General features: G+C 37.2%; 1 protein-coding gene across 1 annotated transcript in view; it reads right to left on the minus strand.

Moving 5' to 3' along the window:
- Positions 1–17,076, minus strand: part of erc1b (ELKS/RAB6-interacting/CAST family member 1b) — a 259,978-nt gene that overhangs the window by 224,220 nt on the left and 18,682 nt on the right. Inside the window, exons 3-6 of the mRNA XM_052119037.1 lie at positions 7,163–7,579; positions 4,466–4,540; positions 1,790–1,945; positions 806–889 (exon numbers count right to left, since the gene is read on the minus strand). Coding sequence (XP_051974997.1) covers positions 806–889; positions 1,790–1,945; positions 4,466–4,540; positions 7,163–7,579 — 732 coding nt within the window. The remainder of the gene's footprint in view (positions 1–805; positions 890–1,789; positions 1,946–4,465; positions 4,541–7,162; positions 7,580–17,076) is intronic.

The raw sequence follows: 17,076 nt of genomic DNA on the forward strand, positions 1-17,076 counted from the left end.
TTTGTGTCGGTTGGAATGCGATAAAGAATCATTTCTGGGTTTTTTGGCTTTGTCTGAAGTGTAAAAAAACCACACAACAGCTTTTCATCATGTTTTTCGTTGTTAAAAGAGCCAAATCTTTTCGATATTTCTCCCTGATTTTCTCATAGGAATGAATGAGTAACTACGGTAACAGGGCTCTGCTTTCTCCCACGAGTGGGCGGGGCTTCCTTGCAGAATATATCTATGCGTAATTAAATATTTCAAGGAAGAAAATCCAAATATGCCGGGTTAAATACACGTTGCGTGTTACCTCTATCACTCGGAGCATGCTAACAATACCAAGGCCAATTCTGATTCAATTAACATGTATATATATTGGAAAAAGCCGAGCTACAATCACATTATCTAGGTCTGTTAGTCTGACATTTCAAAAATGCACATGGTTTTCCTAATATTGAATAATTGGGATGATCCTGTGGTTTTAGCCCTAGTAGTATCTGTTTCCAACATAAGCCTAATCAGAAAACAATTAAAAAAATGCTAATTATGGTCAATATTGATATGATCACCAAGATTGTATTAGACATTTTGTCCTGCTGTATGATCAAATAAATCCACATGTTTATGTGTGGGACTGAATTATCATGCAGCCAATTAAGCCTTGAGCTAAAGTGCCCAGTCAGTCAGTAGTCAGTTTTTCTGACTATAACCTACAGTAAATAAGAAGTATCAGAGATCTGAGTTGGCGAGCTGCTCTCTCTGGTGAGGAAAACAGAGATGTGCATGTTCTAAGCCGGTTCTCTTGGTGTCTTACGGCAGAGACCTCTTGCTGCAGCTCAGCTGCCTGCTTTTTCAGCTCCTCGCCCTGTGCTTCACTCTGTGCCAGTTCCTCCTTCAGTTGCTCTACCTGTCAGGAGAGGACGCCGTTACTGCAACAACACCAATCAGCATCCACCACACAGCTGGCATGCACCGCCTGTGCCGATTCAAACATCACTTCGCAGTTGTGCGCGACGATGATTACGTCGTCACCACAATCAAACCAGCGTTCACTGCACAGGCCATGCGATTATTATTTAGCCAATTAGCTCCAATAGTCCATAAAGCAAAATTTAAAAATCAACAATGTAAAGTTTTCTTAAAAATAATAGCAAAACATTAAGACCATAAAAAATGTAAACACAGACACAAGTAAAAAAAATGACATTAAAAATAACATTGCATTACATCAAAACAATGTTAGTAATGGTTATAAAATAGTGAAAGAGTAAGAAATAATTGTGTTTGTGATAAAATATATATTTAGTCTGATGTCATGATAGAGTAACGAAATACACACCCATCCAATAACATTAAAAGTGATAGTTCACCCAAAAGTGAAAATTATTTACTCACTCACATGTTGTTCTATACCTGTATGACTTCCTTTCTTCTGAAAAACACGAAATGAAATGTTAGGCAGAATGAGATCCTCAGTCACCATTCACTTTCAATGTATGGAAAAAGGGTCCAATTCAAGTGAATTGTCACTGAGGTCGTCAGTCCCTTATATTCTGCCTAACATCTGTTTTTGTGTTCCACGGAAGAAAGGAAGTCATTCAGGTTTTGAACAGCATGAGGGTGAGGGAATGATGACAGAATTTCTATTTTTAGGTGAACTGTTCCTTTAGGAGTCAATATAATATTGCAAAACACCTGCTAGTACCAAACCCTGTCAACAAAACAATACATTTGTCCTCACATGGCCGATATAGGTTAAAGAAAAAAACTCAAACAAAACAGATGCAGTCACTATGAGAAAGTCTACCTTATTCTTCATGAACTTGGAGTGACTACGGTAGACCTCCATCTGTTTCATCTCCTCCACTCTCTCCTCTGTGCTGAGAGCTCCGTTTGACTTCAGCATCTGAATCTCATCCTCCAGGTCTCTCAGACTGCGCTCTAGAGAGCTGATTTTAGAATCCTGCAGAGATCACAGACAGAACAAATAAAGCAGAGGAATGGATGTCATCAATTTGAAGGTGCAAAATGCTTTAAGCTGTTACAGGGTTAGCTTACCCAAAAAAATCAATTAATGTCATCATTTACTCACCCTAATGTCGTTGCCAGGGTTGGGGAGCAACGGAATACATGTAACGGGATTACGTATTTAAAATACAAAAATATAAGTAACTGTATTCCAGTTACAATTTAAATAATTGGTAATTAAAATACAGTTACATTCAAAATGTATTTTGATTACTGAAGAGATTACTTTGCATTTTATTGTCAATGGTTTCATTTAATATTTAGTCCTTTCAGATGGAAAACATTTATACATATAAATGATGCGATCCAAAGTGCATTTGAACAGCGGTGAAACACTTTCTTATGATGTGTCACATTCATACGTGCAGACAGAGAAGTAAGTTTGAAGTAAGTTTGGAGCAAAATAAATAGAAATAAACCTTGTGTAAATTGTCAGCTTTACGCTAAGCTAAAATGCTATTTCTAGCCATTTTACATGCACGTGTTACCAGGCATGATCATATTTTTTTATCAAGAAGATTCGCGTTGGATCGTAATTTGTTTTCTCTTTCAGGTAAGGACTTTGATATTAGGGCAAAAATCATAATCTTGACAATAATTTTTGTATTGCTTATCTTTGCTTTTTTACATCTATTATTAATAATTAATCATGACCACCCATATACCATTTGAAAGCTTTAATACGCAAGATTTGATATCTGAAATCTGTATTGCACACAAATTTTTAAACCAATGTTATTATTTAAAATCTGGTTATGTAATTGACATATTAACCAACAGAAAATGTGAAGTGAATTAACATGATGTTAAAGAGGCCAGCCATAAGGAGTTTTACACAACATGTTTTGTTCTTACAGTGACTCTAAACTTTGCTATACAAATGTGTTACATAAAATACCCCTTCAAAGGTAAAACCTACACATCTGAAATGATCTACTCTAGCAAAAAACTAAATATATTGCAATAGATTACAGAACTGATTCAAGTGAATTTTAGATGAGGTTTTAGTTTGTATCATGTGAATTTGATCAAATAAGACATGTTTTTGGATGGGTGTGGTTCAGGTGGTAGAGCGGGTCGGCTGCCAATCGCAGGGTTGGTGGTTCGATTCCCAGCCCACATGACTCCACATGCCGAAGTGTCCTTGGGCAAGACACTGAACCCCAAGTTGCCTCCAATGGCAGGCTAGAACCTTGCATGTCAGCTCTGCCGCCATTAGTGTATGAGAGTGAGTGTGAATGTGTGAGGGACACAGTCTAAAGCACCAATTTTGGATGTGCGACAAGCACTGATGATGACTTCAAATCGATCACATTTTTGCGCTAAAAAAAGGCTAGACACAGCACAGCAAATACTGTTAAACAGAAAGCAGGTGTCTCAAGATGCATTTGAAAGTTCTTTTAATTAGACACAGCATCTAAAAAACAGTAATCCTGCACAAGATGCTAAATAAAATGGTTGCGAAAGTGTTCAGTGTGAACAGCCTCTTAATGTTGGTGGAGGTACTTAGCCATTGCGTGTTGCTCTCTTATAAGTGTTTCTCAGATTCGTTTTTTAAATGCTTTGTCAGGAAAGATGTTCAACTTGGAAATGTGCATCTCGAGATCCTCGCGTTCTATTTCATTCTGTTGTGTTGTGTTCTGTCTGTTTGAACAACCCCTGGCCTGAACAACCAACTGTATTGAATAAAAAAACAATGTAGTATTTTGCTATCATTATGAAGCTTGAGTCTGGGGTAGTATACTGTGCCATCAGTGCAAGTGTAACACCATGTGAACAGTCTATTATCGAAGCATTTACCCCCTCATTTTACTTTTGACTTAACATTTAAAAAATATGGACTGACAAATACAGAAATACTCAAACCAGCCCACCAGGCACCAACAATAATCCATGCGATAATCTAATCAGCCAATCATGTAGCAGCAGTCTAGAGCATAAAATCATGCAGATACTGTCAGGAGCTTCAGTTAATGTTCACATCAAACAGAATGGGTAAAGAATTTGATCTCAGTGATCTGGACTGGTTTGTGTATTTCTGTAACTGCTGATCTCCTGGGATTTTCACACACAACAGTCTCTAGAATTTACTCAGAATGGCGGCAAAAACAAAAAACATCCATTGTGCGGCAGTTCTGCGGACAGAAATGCCTTGTTGATGAGAGAGGTCAATGGAGAATGGCCAGACTGATTTGAACTGACACAGTCTACTATAACTCAGATAACCCCTCTGTACAATTGGGGTGAAGAAGAATATAATCTCCGAATGCTATTATGAGATTTGGGTTGGCGCTGTTTTGGCGGCACAAGGGGGACCTACACAATATTAGGCAGGTGGTTTTAATGTTGTGGCTGATCGGTGAATGAAGTATATCATATATCCTTTTGATTACATCAATATCCTTTGTTGGTTGTTGTGGAACACACAACACATGCACAAAACAAACAAGTGTACCTTCATCTCAATGACAGTCTGCAGGGCCTTGGTTTTGGAAGATTCTGGTGCACCCTCATATCGTCTGTGGAGGTCCTGAGGAAAGAACATGAGACAAGAATCATGAGGCGAAACCCCAGGAATATAATGCCCCCCCTCTACCGCCAACCATGAACTGCCGTGGTTCCATCCCCCCCCACATTATGTCTAGCCCTAACACTGATGACCAAACTACTTTCATACAGCTCTGATGAGCCAAATTATCAATTTGGTTTTCAAACAGAACACCGATATCACTCTAACTGAACTCCAAGCCAAAAGAGACAATTACAGTCCCCTAGCTTGATGTTCTTTCAGTGTAGATTGTACATGCATGGCTGAGTCAATTATGAAAAAGATGATGTACAATGCAGCCAACAGAGAGCTAATGCAACGTCCACCAAACACAAAGAAAATATATCAATCTGCATCCTCAGGGCAAGTAAAGACCAACAAAGTAGAGACACAAAAATGCTCAGAGATAAATGCGCGCACACACACACAGAGAGAGAGAGAGAGAGAGAGAGAGAGAGAGAGAGAGAGAGAGATGTGTAACTTCATTCCTATTTTTTTTTTAACATTGTCCTTTCTTGTGCATTGTTCCTTTTATTTGTCAGTTATACACCGAACAATATTTTATTCATGCTGGAGTCTTCATTTTAATGTGAGTGGTCATGACTTCCTACATGCACTGCAAAATTACAATTCATGTCTTCAGGAATAAAACTTTTTTAATGAGGAAAAACCTTTAACTTGTTTTTTAATTTAGGGGTAATTGATTACTCATTTTTTTGTTGGTTAGAGTACTCGACAACAAAATTACTTCAAAATGCCCATCCCTAATTACTATAGTAACACCATAAGTTACGTTTTTGTTTTTAATCAATGGGTTTCAGCAAAAAACATGCAGTAACCATTTATTGTGGTAAGAACCATATTTTTTTTTTTTTTTTTTTTGTGTTCTATACATGTATCAGAAATGACCATAGTGTTCCAATATTAAAACTAAACTTTTTTTTATTTTATTTTGCAGAAAGATTATTTATTATCGATTTTTATTACCGTAGTTTTGGTGTTCCTGCATCTAGATTTTGTGTGGGTAGTGACCATATGGAAAGCCGGCTTCAAAAAGTTGAAAGATACTTCTGAATGCCCTTCAATGAAACAAAATGCATTTTCCCCACAGAATGGTGTGCTTACAGACATTATCTAACAGCAAGGTCTAACTCCCCTTGCTTTCCAGCGAAACCTTGACCCAGTGATTATGCGATTTCATGAACTGCTCACTAGGTGTCGCCAAAGTTATGCCATTGGCTTTCGACTGCCTCAGAAAATGCCTGATGGAAATACACAAAGTGAATGCCAGAAAGACACCTGAGAGAGGTGGGAGACCTTGGTGAATTTCACACACACACACACACACACACACACACACACACACACACACACACACACACACACACACACACATGCGATGTGGTCAAAATAAATAATAATTTATATATTGCTGTTATTTATATATTACTAATAATTCTATTATATACTGTCCAAGTTATTGGACAAAATGTTTTTTTGCTTTTATTCTATTTTATTTATTTTATATGATGCTTTGGCAACATTTTTTTTTAAACTTTCATGCCAATAAAGCCCATTGAATTGAGAGAGAGAGAGAGAGAGAGAGAGAGAGTGAGAGAGAGATTGGGGGCCATAAGGGCTTTCCCAATCACATATTGGTGGAATAGATGCCTTGTTGTACTGGCAAATTAAACTCACTTCACTAGATATTATGTAATACATCATGACTGAGGAATTTCATTTGCACTGTGAATAAACTTTAGGAAGTATCCCTCCTTGAATAATATTACAGAACTCAACGTGATAAATGTGTCTTCCTCCAAATTAACAGTTTCTGCACTCAGCAACATCTGTGTCTTCTTTCATCAATGTTCTTTTCAGTCTCTCCTGTTTCTATAGCAACAAATGCTCAAAGCCTTCAATTTGTAACCAGTTACACTCTCTCCCTTTCTCTCTCTCTCCAAGCTTGCTTGTCTGCCTCAGTTTAAAATGACTAATCCAGATAATTAGATTCATCAATAGCCTAAATGTTTGATCGTGAATGATTTTCTTAAGTCCTCTCTGGATAAATGACCAAGTGCTCACATTTTCCTCTAAGCAGCTGTTTGGTTTGTACATTAAATGTCAGTTATAAATATTTTACTGACTGTCATACAATCCACATTAGATGCTTAAAGGCCACTAACACACTAAAATAGGCGGTGCAGTCAAATTGTAGTCCAAAATTGTAAGAAAATGGGTAAATCTATAGAACAAATGCACTGTTTATTCTCTTATAGGTGAAATGAAAAGTTCCTATAACAGCAGAAATAAAATAAATCTCAGAAATTAAGCTTAGCTCAAATTATTTTTCATGTAAGTAAACTTTAAGTGACATGTAAAAACATATTTTGGACAAGATTTATGGGAGGACTAAATATTGTTTGACATCACCCCCTCCAAAGACATGTCAGCAACACTGACGTCTGTAATTAGTGTACTTTTGGTGGCTTGGATAAGTGACAACCTACTTAATTACTAACTTTGTGTAAGAGCTTTCTGTATGAGCACTGATATGACTGATTACATCGTGATGATTTTCTGAGGTTCTGTGACAGCTCTTACCTCCCTGAGCAAAGTAATTTCCTTCTCCCTCTGCTCCAGAAGGCTATCCAAATGATGGATGTGCATCTCGGCATCCGCCAGCCTCCGTGTGCGCTCATGGTCCTCCTCGCTGGCTTTGGCCGACAGCCCTTTGCTCTGCAACATCTCCAGCAGCTTCTTGATTGACTCATCTCGGGCGTTCAGCGTCTGTTTCTGCGTATCAATGCGGAGTTCCATCTCTTCCAGAGTCTTCCTGAGGAGAAAGAGCTCCTTAGCCTGTCGCTCATGCTCGCCATGCAGCCGCTGGAAGTTCTCCTCAGTTAGCTCAGCGCTCAGGGGCTCGCCAGGACGAATGCTGGAGTCCTGCTGGAACAGCTGGTTCAGATCTCGCTGAATACGAAGCTCATCCTGCAGTGCCTGGATGGTCATCTGGTGATGCTGCAGACAAACAAATTAAGATATTTTGTGCAAATAGAGACTATGAAACGTGTAAGTGAAATGTGTGTGTGCGCAGCTGCTAGCTTTTTTTTTAGCGCATTTGGCGTGAATGGCCCCTAACACACTGATATTATTAAGTACAAAATGCTTCATAATCTTTCATAAAAATGTAAAAATGTTCATAGCCTCTGAAATAAATGATCACTTAAATAATTCCATGAAATCTTGCATGACTTCAGAGAGTTCTTGAAACACTATGACAGCTATACATTTCTGATCAGGACACTGAATCTCTGGGGGTTTGAGGTGCGTTTTATGTACTGTTCAGCGCACTCAAGACAGATGGCTATTTCACCTGGAACTGCTCTCTAGTGGCCTGCAGTAAATACAGGCCACGATCCTCAACTACACATGTCCCTTAGGAGAGAGATTTGTGTCAAATAAGCATTAAAGAGGAGCTACGCTCAAATTAAGTTACTGTAAGGATTATATTTGAGAGTATTTTGTCATTGAAGGTGTGCTGGAAGGACAGAGGGCATGAAATTTGACACTGGGATGGAATACACCAGTGTGCATCACTGTGGAGACAGGCACCCAGACTTGATCTGCACCCTCTGCCATCACCACCAACAACAAAACTAGACCTTCATATTGTGCTATGAGGAGCATCACTGTCTCACCACTCAGTCACCAAGATTACAATAGTTTAAAATTTTTAATTTAGTTTTTATTTCTATTTCATTTGAAATTTTTCACTCCAATTTAGTTTAGCTTTCGTTTTGTTTAATTCTGTACTCTGCTTGAAAGCTTCAAAACTGGCATTTGTCTGTGCAGTCAGAGCCGCTTATACGAGTCGTGTGAAAAACAGCGTGAGAGTGTATCAAACTTCTCTCGGCTGATACACTGTCTTGCGCGGGGATGTTCATCACTGGCGCACGCTTGCTGCAGCTAGATTTTGTTTATAGTGATTGCTCCCGACATAGTGAATTATAATATGAGTGTCACGGTGTGTATCTTATGGTGAAGAAAATTGTGTGATATGCAGCTCTATAAAGACGAAATTGTTTTGTTTTTTTTAGTTAAAGATGGATCTAAATCAAGTGAACAAAAAGGTGAGCGAAAATATTTGTTTGATTCATCTTTTTTGGTTTGTATTCCAATATAAATATCTAAAACTACTTACGTACATTTACTTTAGCAGCTATACTGCAGAAGAAAAAATTGTTATTGGAGAATTTTGAATATAATATTTAATTAAATTTATTATTGTAAAATATAGAAAAATCCACAAAACAAGATACATTTACCTGAGAGGCAGCATGTAAGATATTTAGATTTGCTTTTAGAGCAAATATCTTGAATATGAGTATATTTTTTCTTTACTGTACTGGCAAAGTATAAACAAGTGAAGAAATACACTTATATTTAAGATGCATTCTCTTAAAGCAAATCTAAATATCTTATATGTTGCTTCTCAAGTAAAGGTATATTGTTTTACGGATTTTTAGACAATATTAAATGGAAAACAAACACTTGATAAAATAGAATTTTTTGCAGTGAAATTGTTAAACAATAAAAATCCAAGTAGTTTTTCCCCTTTAATTCAATGTATGTCATTTAGAGGTGTTTTTAAAAGATGATATTGTCCTCTTTATTGTTAGTAAGATACCAGCTTATCACAACAAATAACAACATTCATTAATTTGTTATGTAAGAATTGTTCTCAAGCAATTATTAAGACTACTAAACAGTCAGTAATAAAATAATAATACAGAATAGAAATACTTAAAATACAAAATTACAAAAACAGTGCTTTTACTACCAGCTTTAAATGTTTTTAAAAGCAGAATCAAGTATTAAATTAAACATTCAGAATGAAATGTTACATAGAGTCTAATTATGACTGATCTTACACTTGTATAAATGTATAATAAATACATTAATACTTTTTAAAGCTAATAATGTTGTCCAGTCAAGAACAGTGAGTGTTTTTCTTGTTCTGGTTCTTTGATTAATATTAACAACAGCAGCAGGTCTATTAGCTTACATTTACACGTACTAAGTCCGATATTTTCATCCAAATCCAAATTTCTGCACTGTTTACATTCACTTTAGACATCTCTCTTTGAGTTTACATGAATACCTCACCAAGACGGGCATTTTGGTAGAATTTGAAATGTATTTAATCGTTCAGGCGCACTATGAGTGTTCTCAGAGTGCACACACATGTAATCACACAAAAATGTACCTGTCTAGTCAAAGCACGCAGCTATTTAAAAAAATTGCATGTCCTGTATTATTTTCAACAGCAGCATAATCATTTTTTAATAAGGCCTTGGCTATATCACAAATATAACCATTTCATTTTTCATTATTGTCATTCAGAATACTTTTCTCTTTTACTTCACCCTTCAACAATCCACTCGTCCAGGACAAGCGTTAATGTCGAGCCCTGCTGAACTTCAAATCTAACTCTTCACCATTCTAAACTAAATCTAAATCAAATCACAGATTGACAGGGCAAGACAGACAGTTTTATTTCAGGTAGTTTCAGAGCCATGGATTTTTATTTTAGTTTAGTTTCAGGTTTTCCAGTTGTTATTTTTTATTCAGTTTACAAAAAAAAAAAAGAAAAAAAGTTACATTTAGTTTTAGACTTAGTTTTCGTTTTAGTTTACGATAATAATCTTGCCAGTCACCTGGGAGTATACAAATCTGGTACTGAAGCTTTCCATGCTAGCAAAGCCTAACCATCTGACAGGCAGGGTCATGCACACCAGACACAGAGAAAGAAGTGTTAAAAGGCACGATGGGACAGCAGGGACAAAGGTGAAAGTAGCACATGTTGGATGACAGATATGAAAATAGTCTGTCCACTTTTTAAGGCATGCCTCTGACTTTATATAGTCCTCCGTTTTCCTGTTTTAGTGCACAACTAAAAAAACAAATTTCAGGACCAGTTTCACATATGCAATCATCCTGAAGTTACCACTAGACCTACAACCTTTCTTCAAGTCTGATGTGGACATGTTAGCCTAAAACGGCAGTCAAATTAAATCTAAAAACAACAAGTCACTTCCTAAGAGCCTATAAAGTGGAGTAGACGCTGATCAGACACAATCATCAAATCAACAGTGATATCAACAAACCATTTATGTTTATCTCTCTCACACACACAAACAAAAATATGTCAACATGGGCATTTGAGGACACCTAAATAAAATGTATTTTCAATTTCTGTGTCCATTTCATTTGTTGTCAATCTAGCCTCCTTTACACTCCATATTCCCTCTTGTTGTGCCACATCACACATCATTAGTTGCATTTGCCCTACGTCTCTTGTACAGTCTCAAATCTCAGCTCCTCCTTTAAATAAGGCAAATAAGACTTCTACGGCAAGACAACTGATTTTCCAGGTCCATCGTCTGAGGGTGGAGCTTCAGTGATAGTACAGACAAAGCTACCAGTCAGCAGGGCTTGAGTGTAGGTTTCAGGCAAAACTCTCAGAACTACTTAGAACTACTTGGAGCACGTGGTGAGTTGTGCATGTATGCCGCGGAGAATAGCATGAGCCTCCACACGCACTAGGTCTAGGCAGTAACGCGCTCAACAAGTCACTTGATAAGATGTACATAGAATACATAATTGCAGTAAAAAAGGTCAAACCGCTCGATGTCTTGAACTAGATGTGGCATCATTATCTCCACACTTTGACTGCGCAGTGAGGATCGCCCTGAGCCTCACAAGCTTTCTGTTTACATTGAAGCATTCTGAGTTCAGGATACGCGTAAACGGTTTTGTAGCATTCTTTATTGGAGCCTTTCTTATTTCTTACTTTTTTACTTTGATGGTTTTGTGCAATAAGATGTTATAGATTTTGAACCCTTTTATATGTTTAATATCTGTTAGTTACCATGTTGAAGTGCTGTGCTAAGCGTCCATATATCCCGTAGCATGTCTGATCGGGGTCACGTGACATTACAGAGCCTAATTATACATTTTTATTCTTAAGACCAACTAGTCGTTCAAACAACTGACTTACTAGTCAATTATGAAAATCGTTAGTTCTGAACATCCCTTATTCTTATATTTGCAGTATATAAAATATTTACTAATATATATATATATATTACACATTTCAACAAACTCCCACTCTAACAACCTCTTATCTGGCATATATGTTTCTACACGTTCATCCACTTTCTTGTATTCCTGCATGTTTCTCCGGCTTTGTCCCTCCCACTTTCCTCCACGTGTTTATTTTTTTTCCCTCACTAGAATGATCAGGCTCTGCCGGGCCAGTCCCCACACATGGAATGTGTTTGGAGAATGCCAAACCACAGAATGCTGCAGAGAGGGGAAAGAGGCTTGTATAGGAATCCACCGGATATTTAAACTGCAACGAGATACTTAACAGCAGCCCACAGTCAGAGAATTCTAAATGAACCTAAACTAAAGATGAAGAGCGCTATGCTGAGTTATGGGCTTTTATTCTAACAACAAAATGACGAGGAGGCAATAATGTCTAGCATGTGTGAACTCTGACCCTTACGGCACTGAAAAATTCCTTGCATGTTGATTGGACCACTCTGAATGACTGGAGGAGCTCAGCAAGGGCGTGTCAAAACGCTTGGCAATGCCTTCAAGAATCAAGTCGCAGAGAACAAGATTCCCACACAAAAATGCAAGAACCACACCTCCTTTTACACAGCTCAGTTCATGCTAAGATGATCCAGTGTGGTTAGGAGATGTTCAGAGCAGAGGCTGTGCTAGAAAAAAATCTTTATCCATCACTCTGATAGACTGAGCAGTAAAATTTCTGTCAGTCAATCAACAGCTGTGCTGAAGCAAGATTTTTAAACTTTGCCAGTTACTTGCGGCTTTAAAAGGAAATAACAGTCTGATCCAAAAATTTTTAAAAGCACATAGATACAGTACATGAACAAGACCTCATGGAACTTCAGTGTACCCACGTGAACCTCAGTTAAAACAGGTTCTCTACTACCATAATGTAGAATTCTGCTCTAATTGTCATGGCTATGCTTAGATTAAATCCATGTATAATTGTCAGAGATGAGGCGATATTTTTCACACTTTCTTTTTGTTCTTAAAATGTTTGTGCTGTCACTGACATACACTGACGTTGTTAGGGTTACCTCATCTTGTTTCACCGTTGCCCCTTTGTTTACCATTTTTGTCCCTTTTGTATTCCGTAGTTTTCACTTTTGTCCCTTGTTTAGCTCCACAGTCTCCCTGTTAGCGTTCGTGTTCTCTGTCATCGTTTTCACCTGTCCTCATTAGTTTACCATTGGTTTCTGTTTATTCACCTTGTTATCTTGTTTTGAGTTCTGTTTGTTCATTGGCCCCTTTGTTCTATGTCTACGTATTTAAACCCTGTCTGTTTGTTCAGTCGCTGTCTATCGTTGAACGTTGTTAGCCTGGAATGTTTCCCCTGCCCGTGTTTCCTAGTTTTATGTTTATTTCCCCATTGAGGGTTTTTCCTTTGTTCCCGTGTTTTCCGTGTACCTGCCTTGTTTGTTTCCTTAATAAAGTTGAACTGCACTTGGATCCGCATCTCCTCGTCTGCCTTCGCTGCTCATTCATAACAGACGTAATGATTGACGCATGCAATCATGAAATCAGAGACACTCCTCTCGAAATCCGAACAAATGTGGTCAGAAGAGACACACATATTATCATCAGGTATAAATGGCTTTTAATGCCAATGACTCCTGTCCTCTTGTGATCAGATCGCCCAAAACGCATCTTAATACCAGACCATAAACAGTGCTCACACACACACTGAAGCACTAGGTTCAAATGATTTCCTTGTTTCTTTTTCATCCGTAAAAATGAGAGACAGTATTAGAAATTATCTCTCAATGTTTAAAAACAAAACTATAAATGACACAACATTTTCAGATAACACAACACCTGGTTCAGAGGCACATACCTTCCAACAGAGACATCCATAATAATAGAAATGTTACATTCAAGAGTATTTAAAGACCACATGGAATAAAACATTGTTTGTGGCTTTTTGTGTCTATTATCTTTTAGGTCATCTATATGCATTTTTTAGCCCTTTTAGAAGATATACACAATTAAAAAGAAAATTTTAATAAATAAATACATTTTAAAAGTATTTTCCAAAAAACAGACCAATAATATTGAAGACTCATCTGGCACTCAGGGCCATATACTGTAAATGTTTGTCCAATCAAATGCTCTCTAGAATGAAAATGTCTCTCCCACTAATACCACCTGCCTCAGACTAGAAATAACAAGTATCAAATCATGGTTTGTGGCTGTAAAGTAAGCCAAAGGCTATTGGCTATTAAAAAAAAGGAACAAGCCCTTCAATACATCCCACTACTACCTTGAATTAGAAAAACATATGTTAACATAGGATTGAAAACTACATCAAACCATTTCATGGGGTTTTTAAGATGGTCAATGTTTCTGATGCTTTTATAAGTAATGGAAAAGTAATTCATATTATCTTGCATTATAAAATAAAAATAAATAAATATAAATATAGCATTAATAAATATGAAAAAAACGTAGACACAAATTCACAAATTTAAATTGATAAACGATGGTCTGCTTTCACCACAAAGCGTGCTGAGCTCTTTCCTGCCTGGTGAGGTGATTTCTCATGATGGATCGACATCATGAATAAATCATTGTGAGTGCATTAATTAATTGATTTCCTTCCCTGTTTGTAGCCAGCCTAATGAGAAAACCCAATGGCAAATAAACAGCACACAGAGAAAGTAGTGTCAAGTGACAGAGTTTAACCTGAGGTCTCAGGTGACACAGATAGTCTCCAGCATGTCTCTAAAACAGTCAAATAGTCGTTTATTTCCATCTATAACAACACAAAGCTTAATACTAGTGCTGCCTCCTAATAGTCGACCAAACATTAGTCAATGAGAAGAGTCTCCACAGGAAGTGGCAAAGTCACTCAGGTTAAGGTTAACCCTACACAATAAAGCAAGACACCTTGATTTCAAACTTTGAACTTTATTTTTTATTTATTTTAACTAAAAATTCAAATGAAACTGGAAAAACATTAAGTGCAATTCAAATGTGTGTTCAACTTTTTGAAAGATGGCTTTACAACAGTTGTGAAGGGCAACATCTCTCTGGCAAAGAAACTACTTCATCTGTGCATTCTTGGGTATTTTGTTGTCCAGAAAAATAGGTGTGAATAAATTAATTTTGTTCCCTCCTTTACAATATACATACATATATATGTACACAACAGTTAGTTCCGGTCCTCGAATCTGATTGGATGAGAGACGTTCCATGACCAATGATGCTCTCACACCAACACAACAATTTATAATTTTAAAGGCTCATTATTACAGTTTAGAATTTCTCTGTAATGGATTTAACTAACGACTACTAGTCGACTAGGAAAATCTTTGGTCGGGGGAAGCCCTACATAATACAAAGAATGCTTGTTTCAGTGTTTTAAAGCTCTTTCACAAAAACAAAAAGGTGAAGTGTATCATTTCTGCACCGATCAGCCACAACATTAAAACTACCTGCCTAATATTGTGTAGGTCCCCCTCGTGCCGTCAAAATAGTGCCAACCCGCAGTCTGAGATGCTATTCTTCTCACTACAATTGCACACAGAGTGGTTATTGGAGTTAATGTAGACTTTGTCAGTTCGAATCAGTCTGGCCATTCTCTGTTTATCTCTCTCATCAACAAGGCATTTCCGTCCGCAGAACTGCTGCTCACTGGATGTTTTTTGTTTTTGACACCATTCGGAGTAAACTCTAGAGACTGTTATTTGTGAAAATCTCAGGAGATCAGCAGTTACAAAAATACTTAAACCAGCCCATCTGGCACCAACAATCATCCATGCGATTATCTAATCAGCCAATCGTGTGGCAGCAGTGCAATGCAGAATATAATTCAGATACAGGTCAGGAGCTTCAGTTAATGTTCACATCAACCATCAGAATGGGGAAAAAATGTATCTCAGTGATTTGGAGCGTGGCATGATTGCTCATCAAATAAAATTACAAAAATAATTTTTCTTCAAACAAGCTTCCAAAATACTGTCTTCCATTAATCAGACAAACAGACAGTCCCACCCCAAACTCACATCATTGGTTGAGCCAATTCTGCTGTGCGGAGCATCGGTGCTATGTATGATTAGAATGAAATGTTTCTATTTTTGTTGTTTTTGATCAACAACTTGATTAAACAACAACTTGTTAAAATAAACATTATTTAATGACAAATTGATTATGTGGATATCGTCTTTGGACACATATTACATGGAACAAGTAAAAACCAAACTTTTTCTCTCAACATGCAATGAACGGATCTCAGTGCTGAACTTCTTTGCCATTATGCTACTCAATCACTGGTGAGTGAAATCTTACATTTTACCAGCCAAGGGTTAAATCACAGACATTTTTAGGTAGCATAGCACAAAATTTGGTGGCATGTGCAAGTGATTTACTCACATGCATCTTGGGATTTAAGAAATGATATTGGGATCGTTCAAATGAAGATCGCATTGCATGGGATGATCAATATATTTACCCACCCCTACTAACCTCTATTCATGTCAAATGAGTAAATGTATAATGCCCCTGCTAAGTTACAAGGAGGAAGGAAAATATATATGATATGACCCATTTAAGTCTTGAGCTCTTTAATTAGCCCCGTTCTTCCAGCATCTGACTGTGTCCAGACTACTCCTGGGCCACTGTTGCTATCGACTCACAATCACAGGCCTGTCATTCAGTCCCACTGTACCAATTAGAGCTTGTCTTCCATCTTGAGTCTTAGAATATATTCATAGACTTTAAGCTATATCTTAAAGGTACAGTAGCAAAAACAGACTCTGAGAGGGTGGCAAATGGCAAATGGTCATGTGGAACTAAATTAAGACTGTTTTGATGCAAGAACAGTCTTAATTTAATTTTTTTAGTTGAAAAAGAAAACAAAAACTACAAAATTGTAAATACATGACCCATTTAAGTCTAAGCTCTGCTTTCATTCCTTAATTTGAGAAGAACTGTCCTGCTTTACATTGTTGAAACCTCTGGAGTTTGCAGAGGGACTGCTATTGCGAGGCTGCCATGGCAACCGAGACTTGCTGTGTCATGAAGCCCTCGAACGGAGGCAAAGCAAGGAAACTGAACAAGATTATGTAATTAACCAGATGTGATGGGGAGGGCGTAATCGAATGGCAATAATCACTTAAAAAACAGATATTTTCAATTAGCAAGGTTAATAAAAAGTGGTCACACTTTAAACAGCCCATTTTTATATGTTTTAGTGTGACCTAACCTTTGTGAATTAAAATAGAAAGATTTTTTAAATTTCTTTTAATAAAACAAATTAAAATACATTAGGGAAGGGAAGTACGTAACTATACATAAATTCGTTTTCTACAAGTTAATCTCACCAAAAACAAAATGTATGGGTCATATTTCACATATGGTTGGTGCTGTTTTGGCGGCAC

This window comes from Xyrauchen texanus, chromosome 45 (genome assembly GCF_025860055.1).
Source record: "Xyrauchen texanus isolate HMW12.3.18 chromosome 45, RBS_HiC_50CHRs, whole genome shotgun sequence".
NCBI classification, from domain to species: Eukaryota; Metazoa; Chordata; class Actinopteri; order Cypriniformes; family Catostomidae; genus Xyrauchen; species Xyrauchen texanus.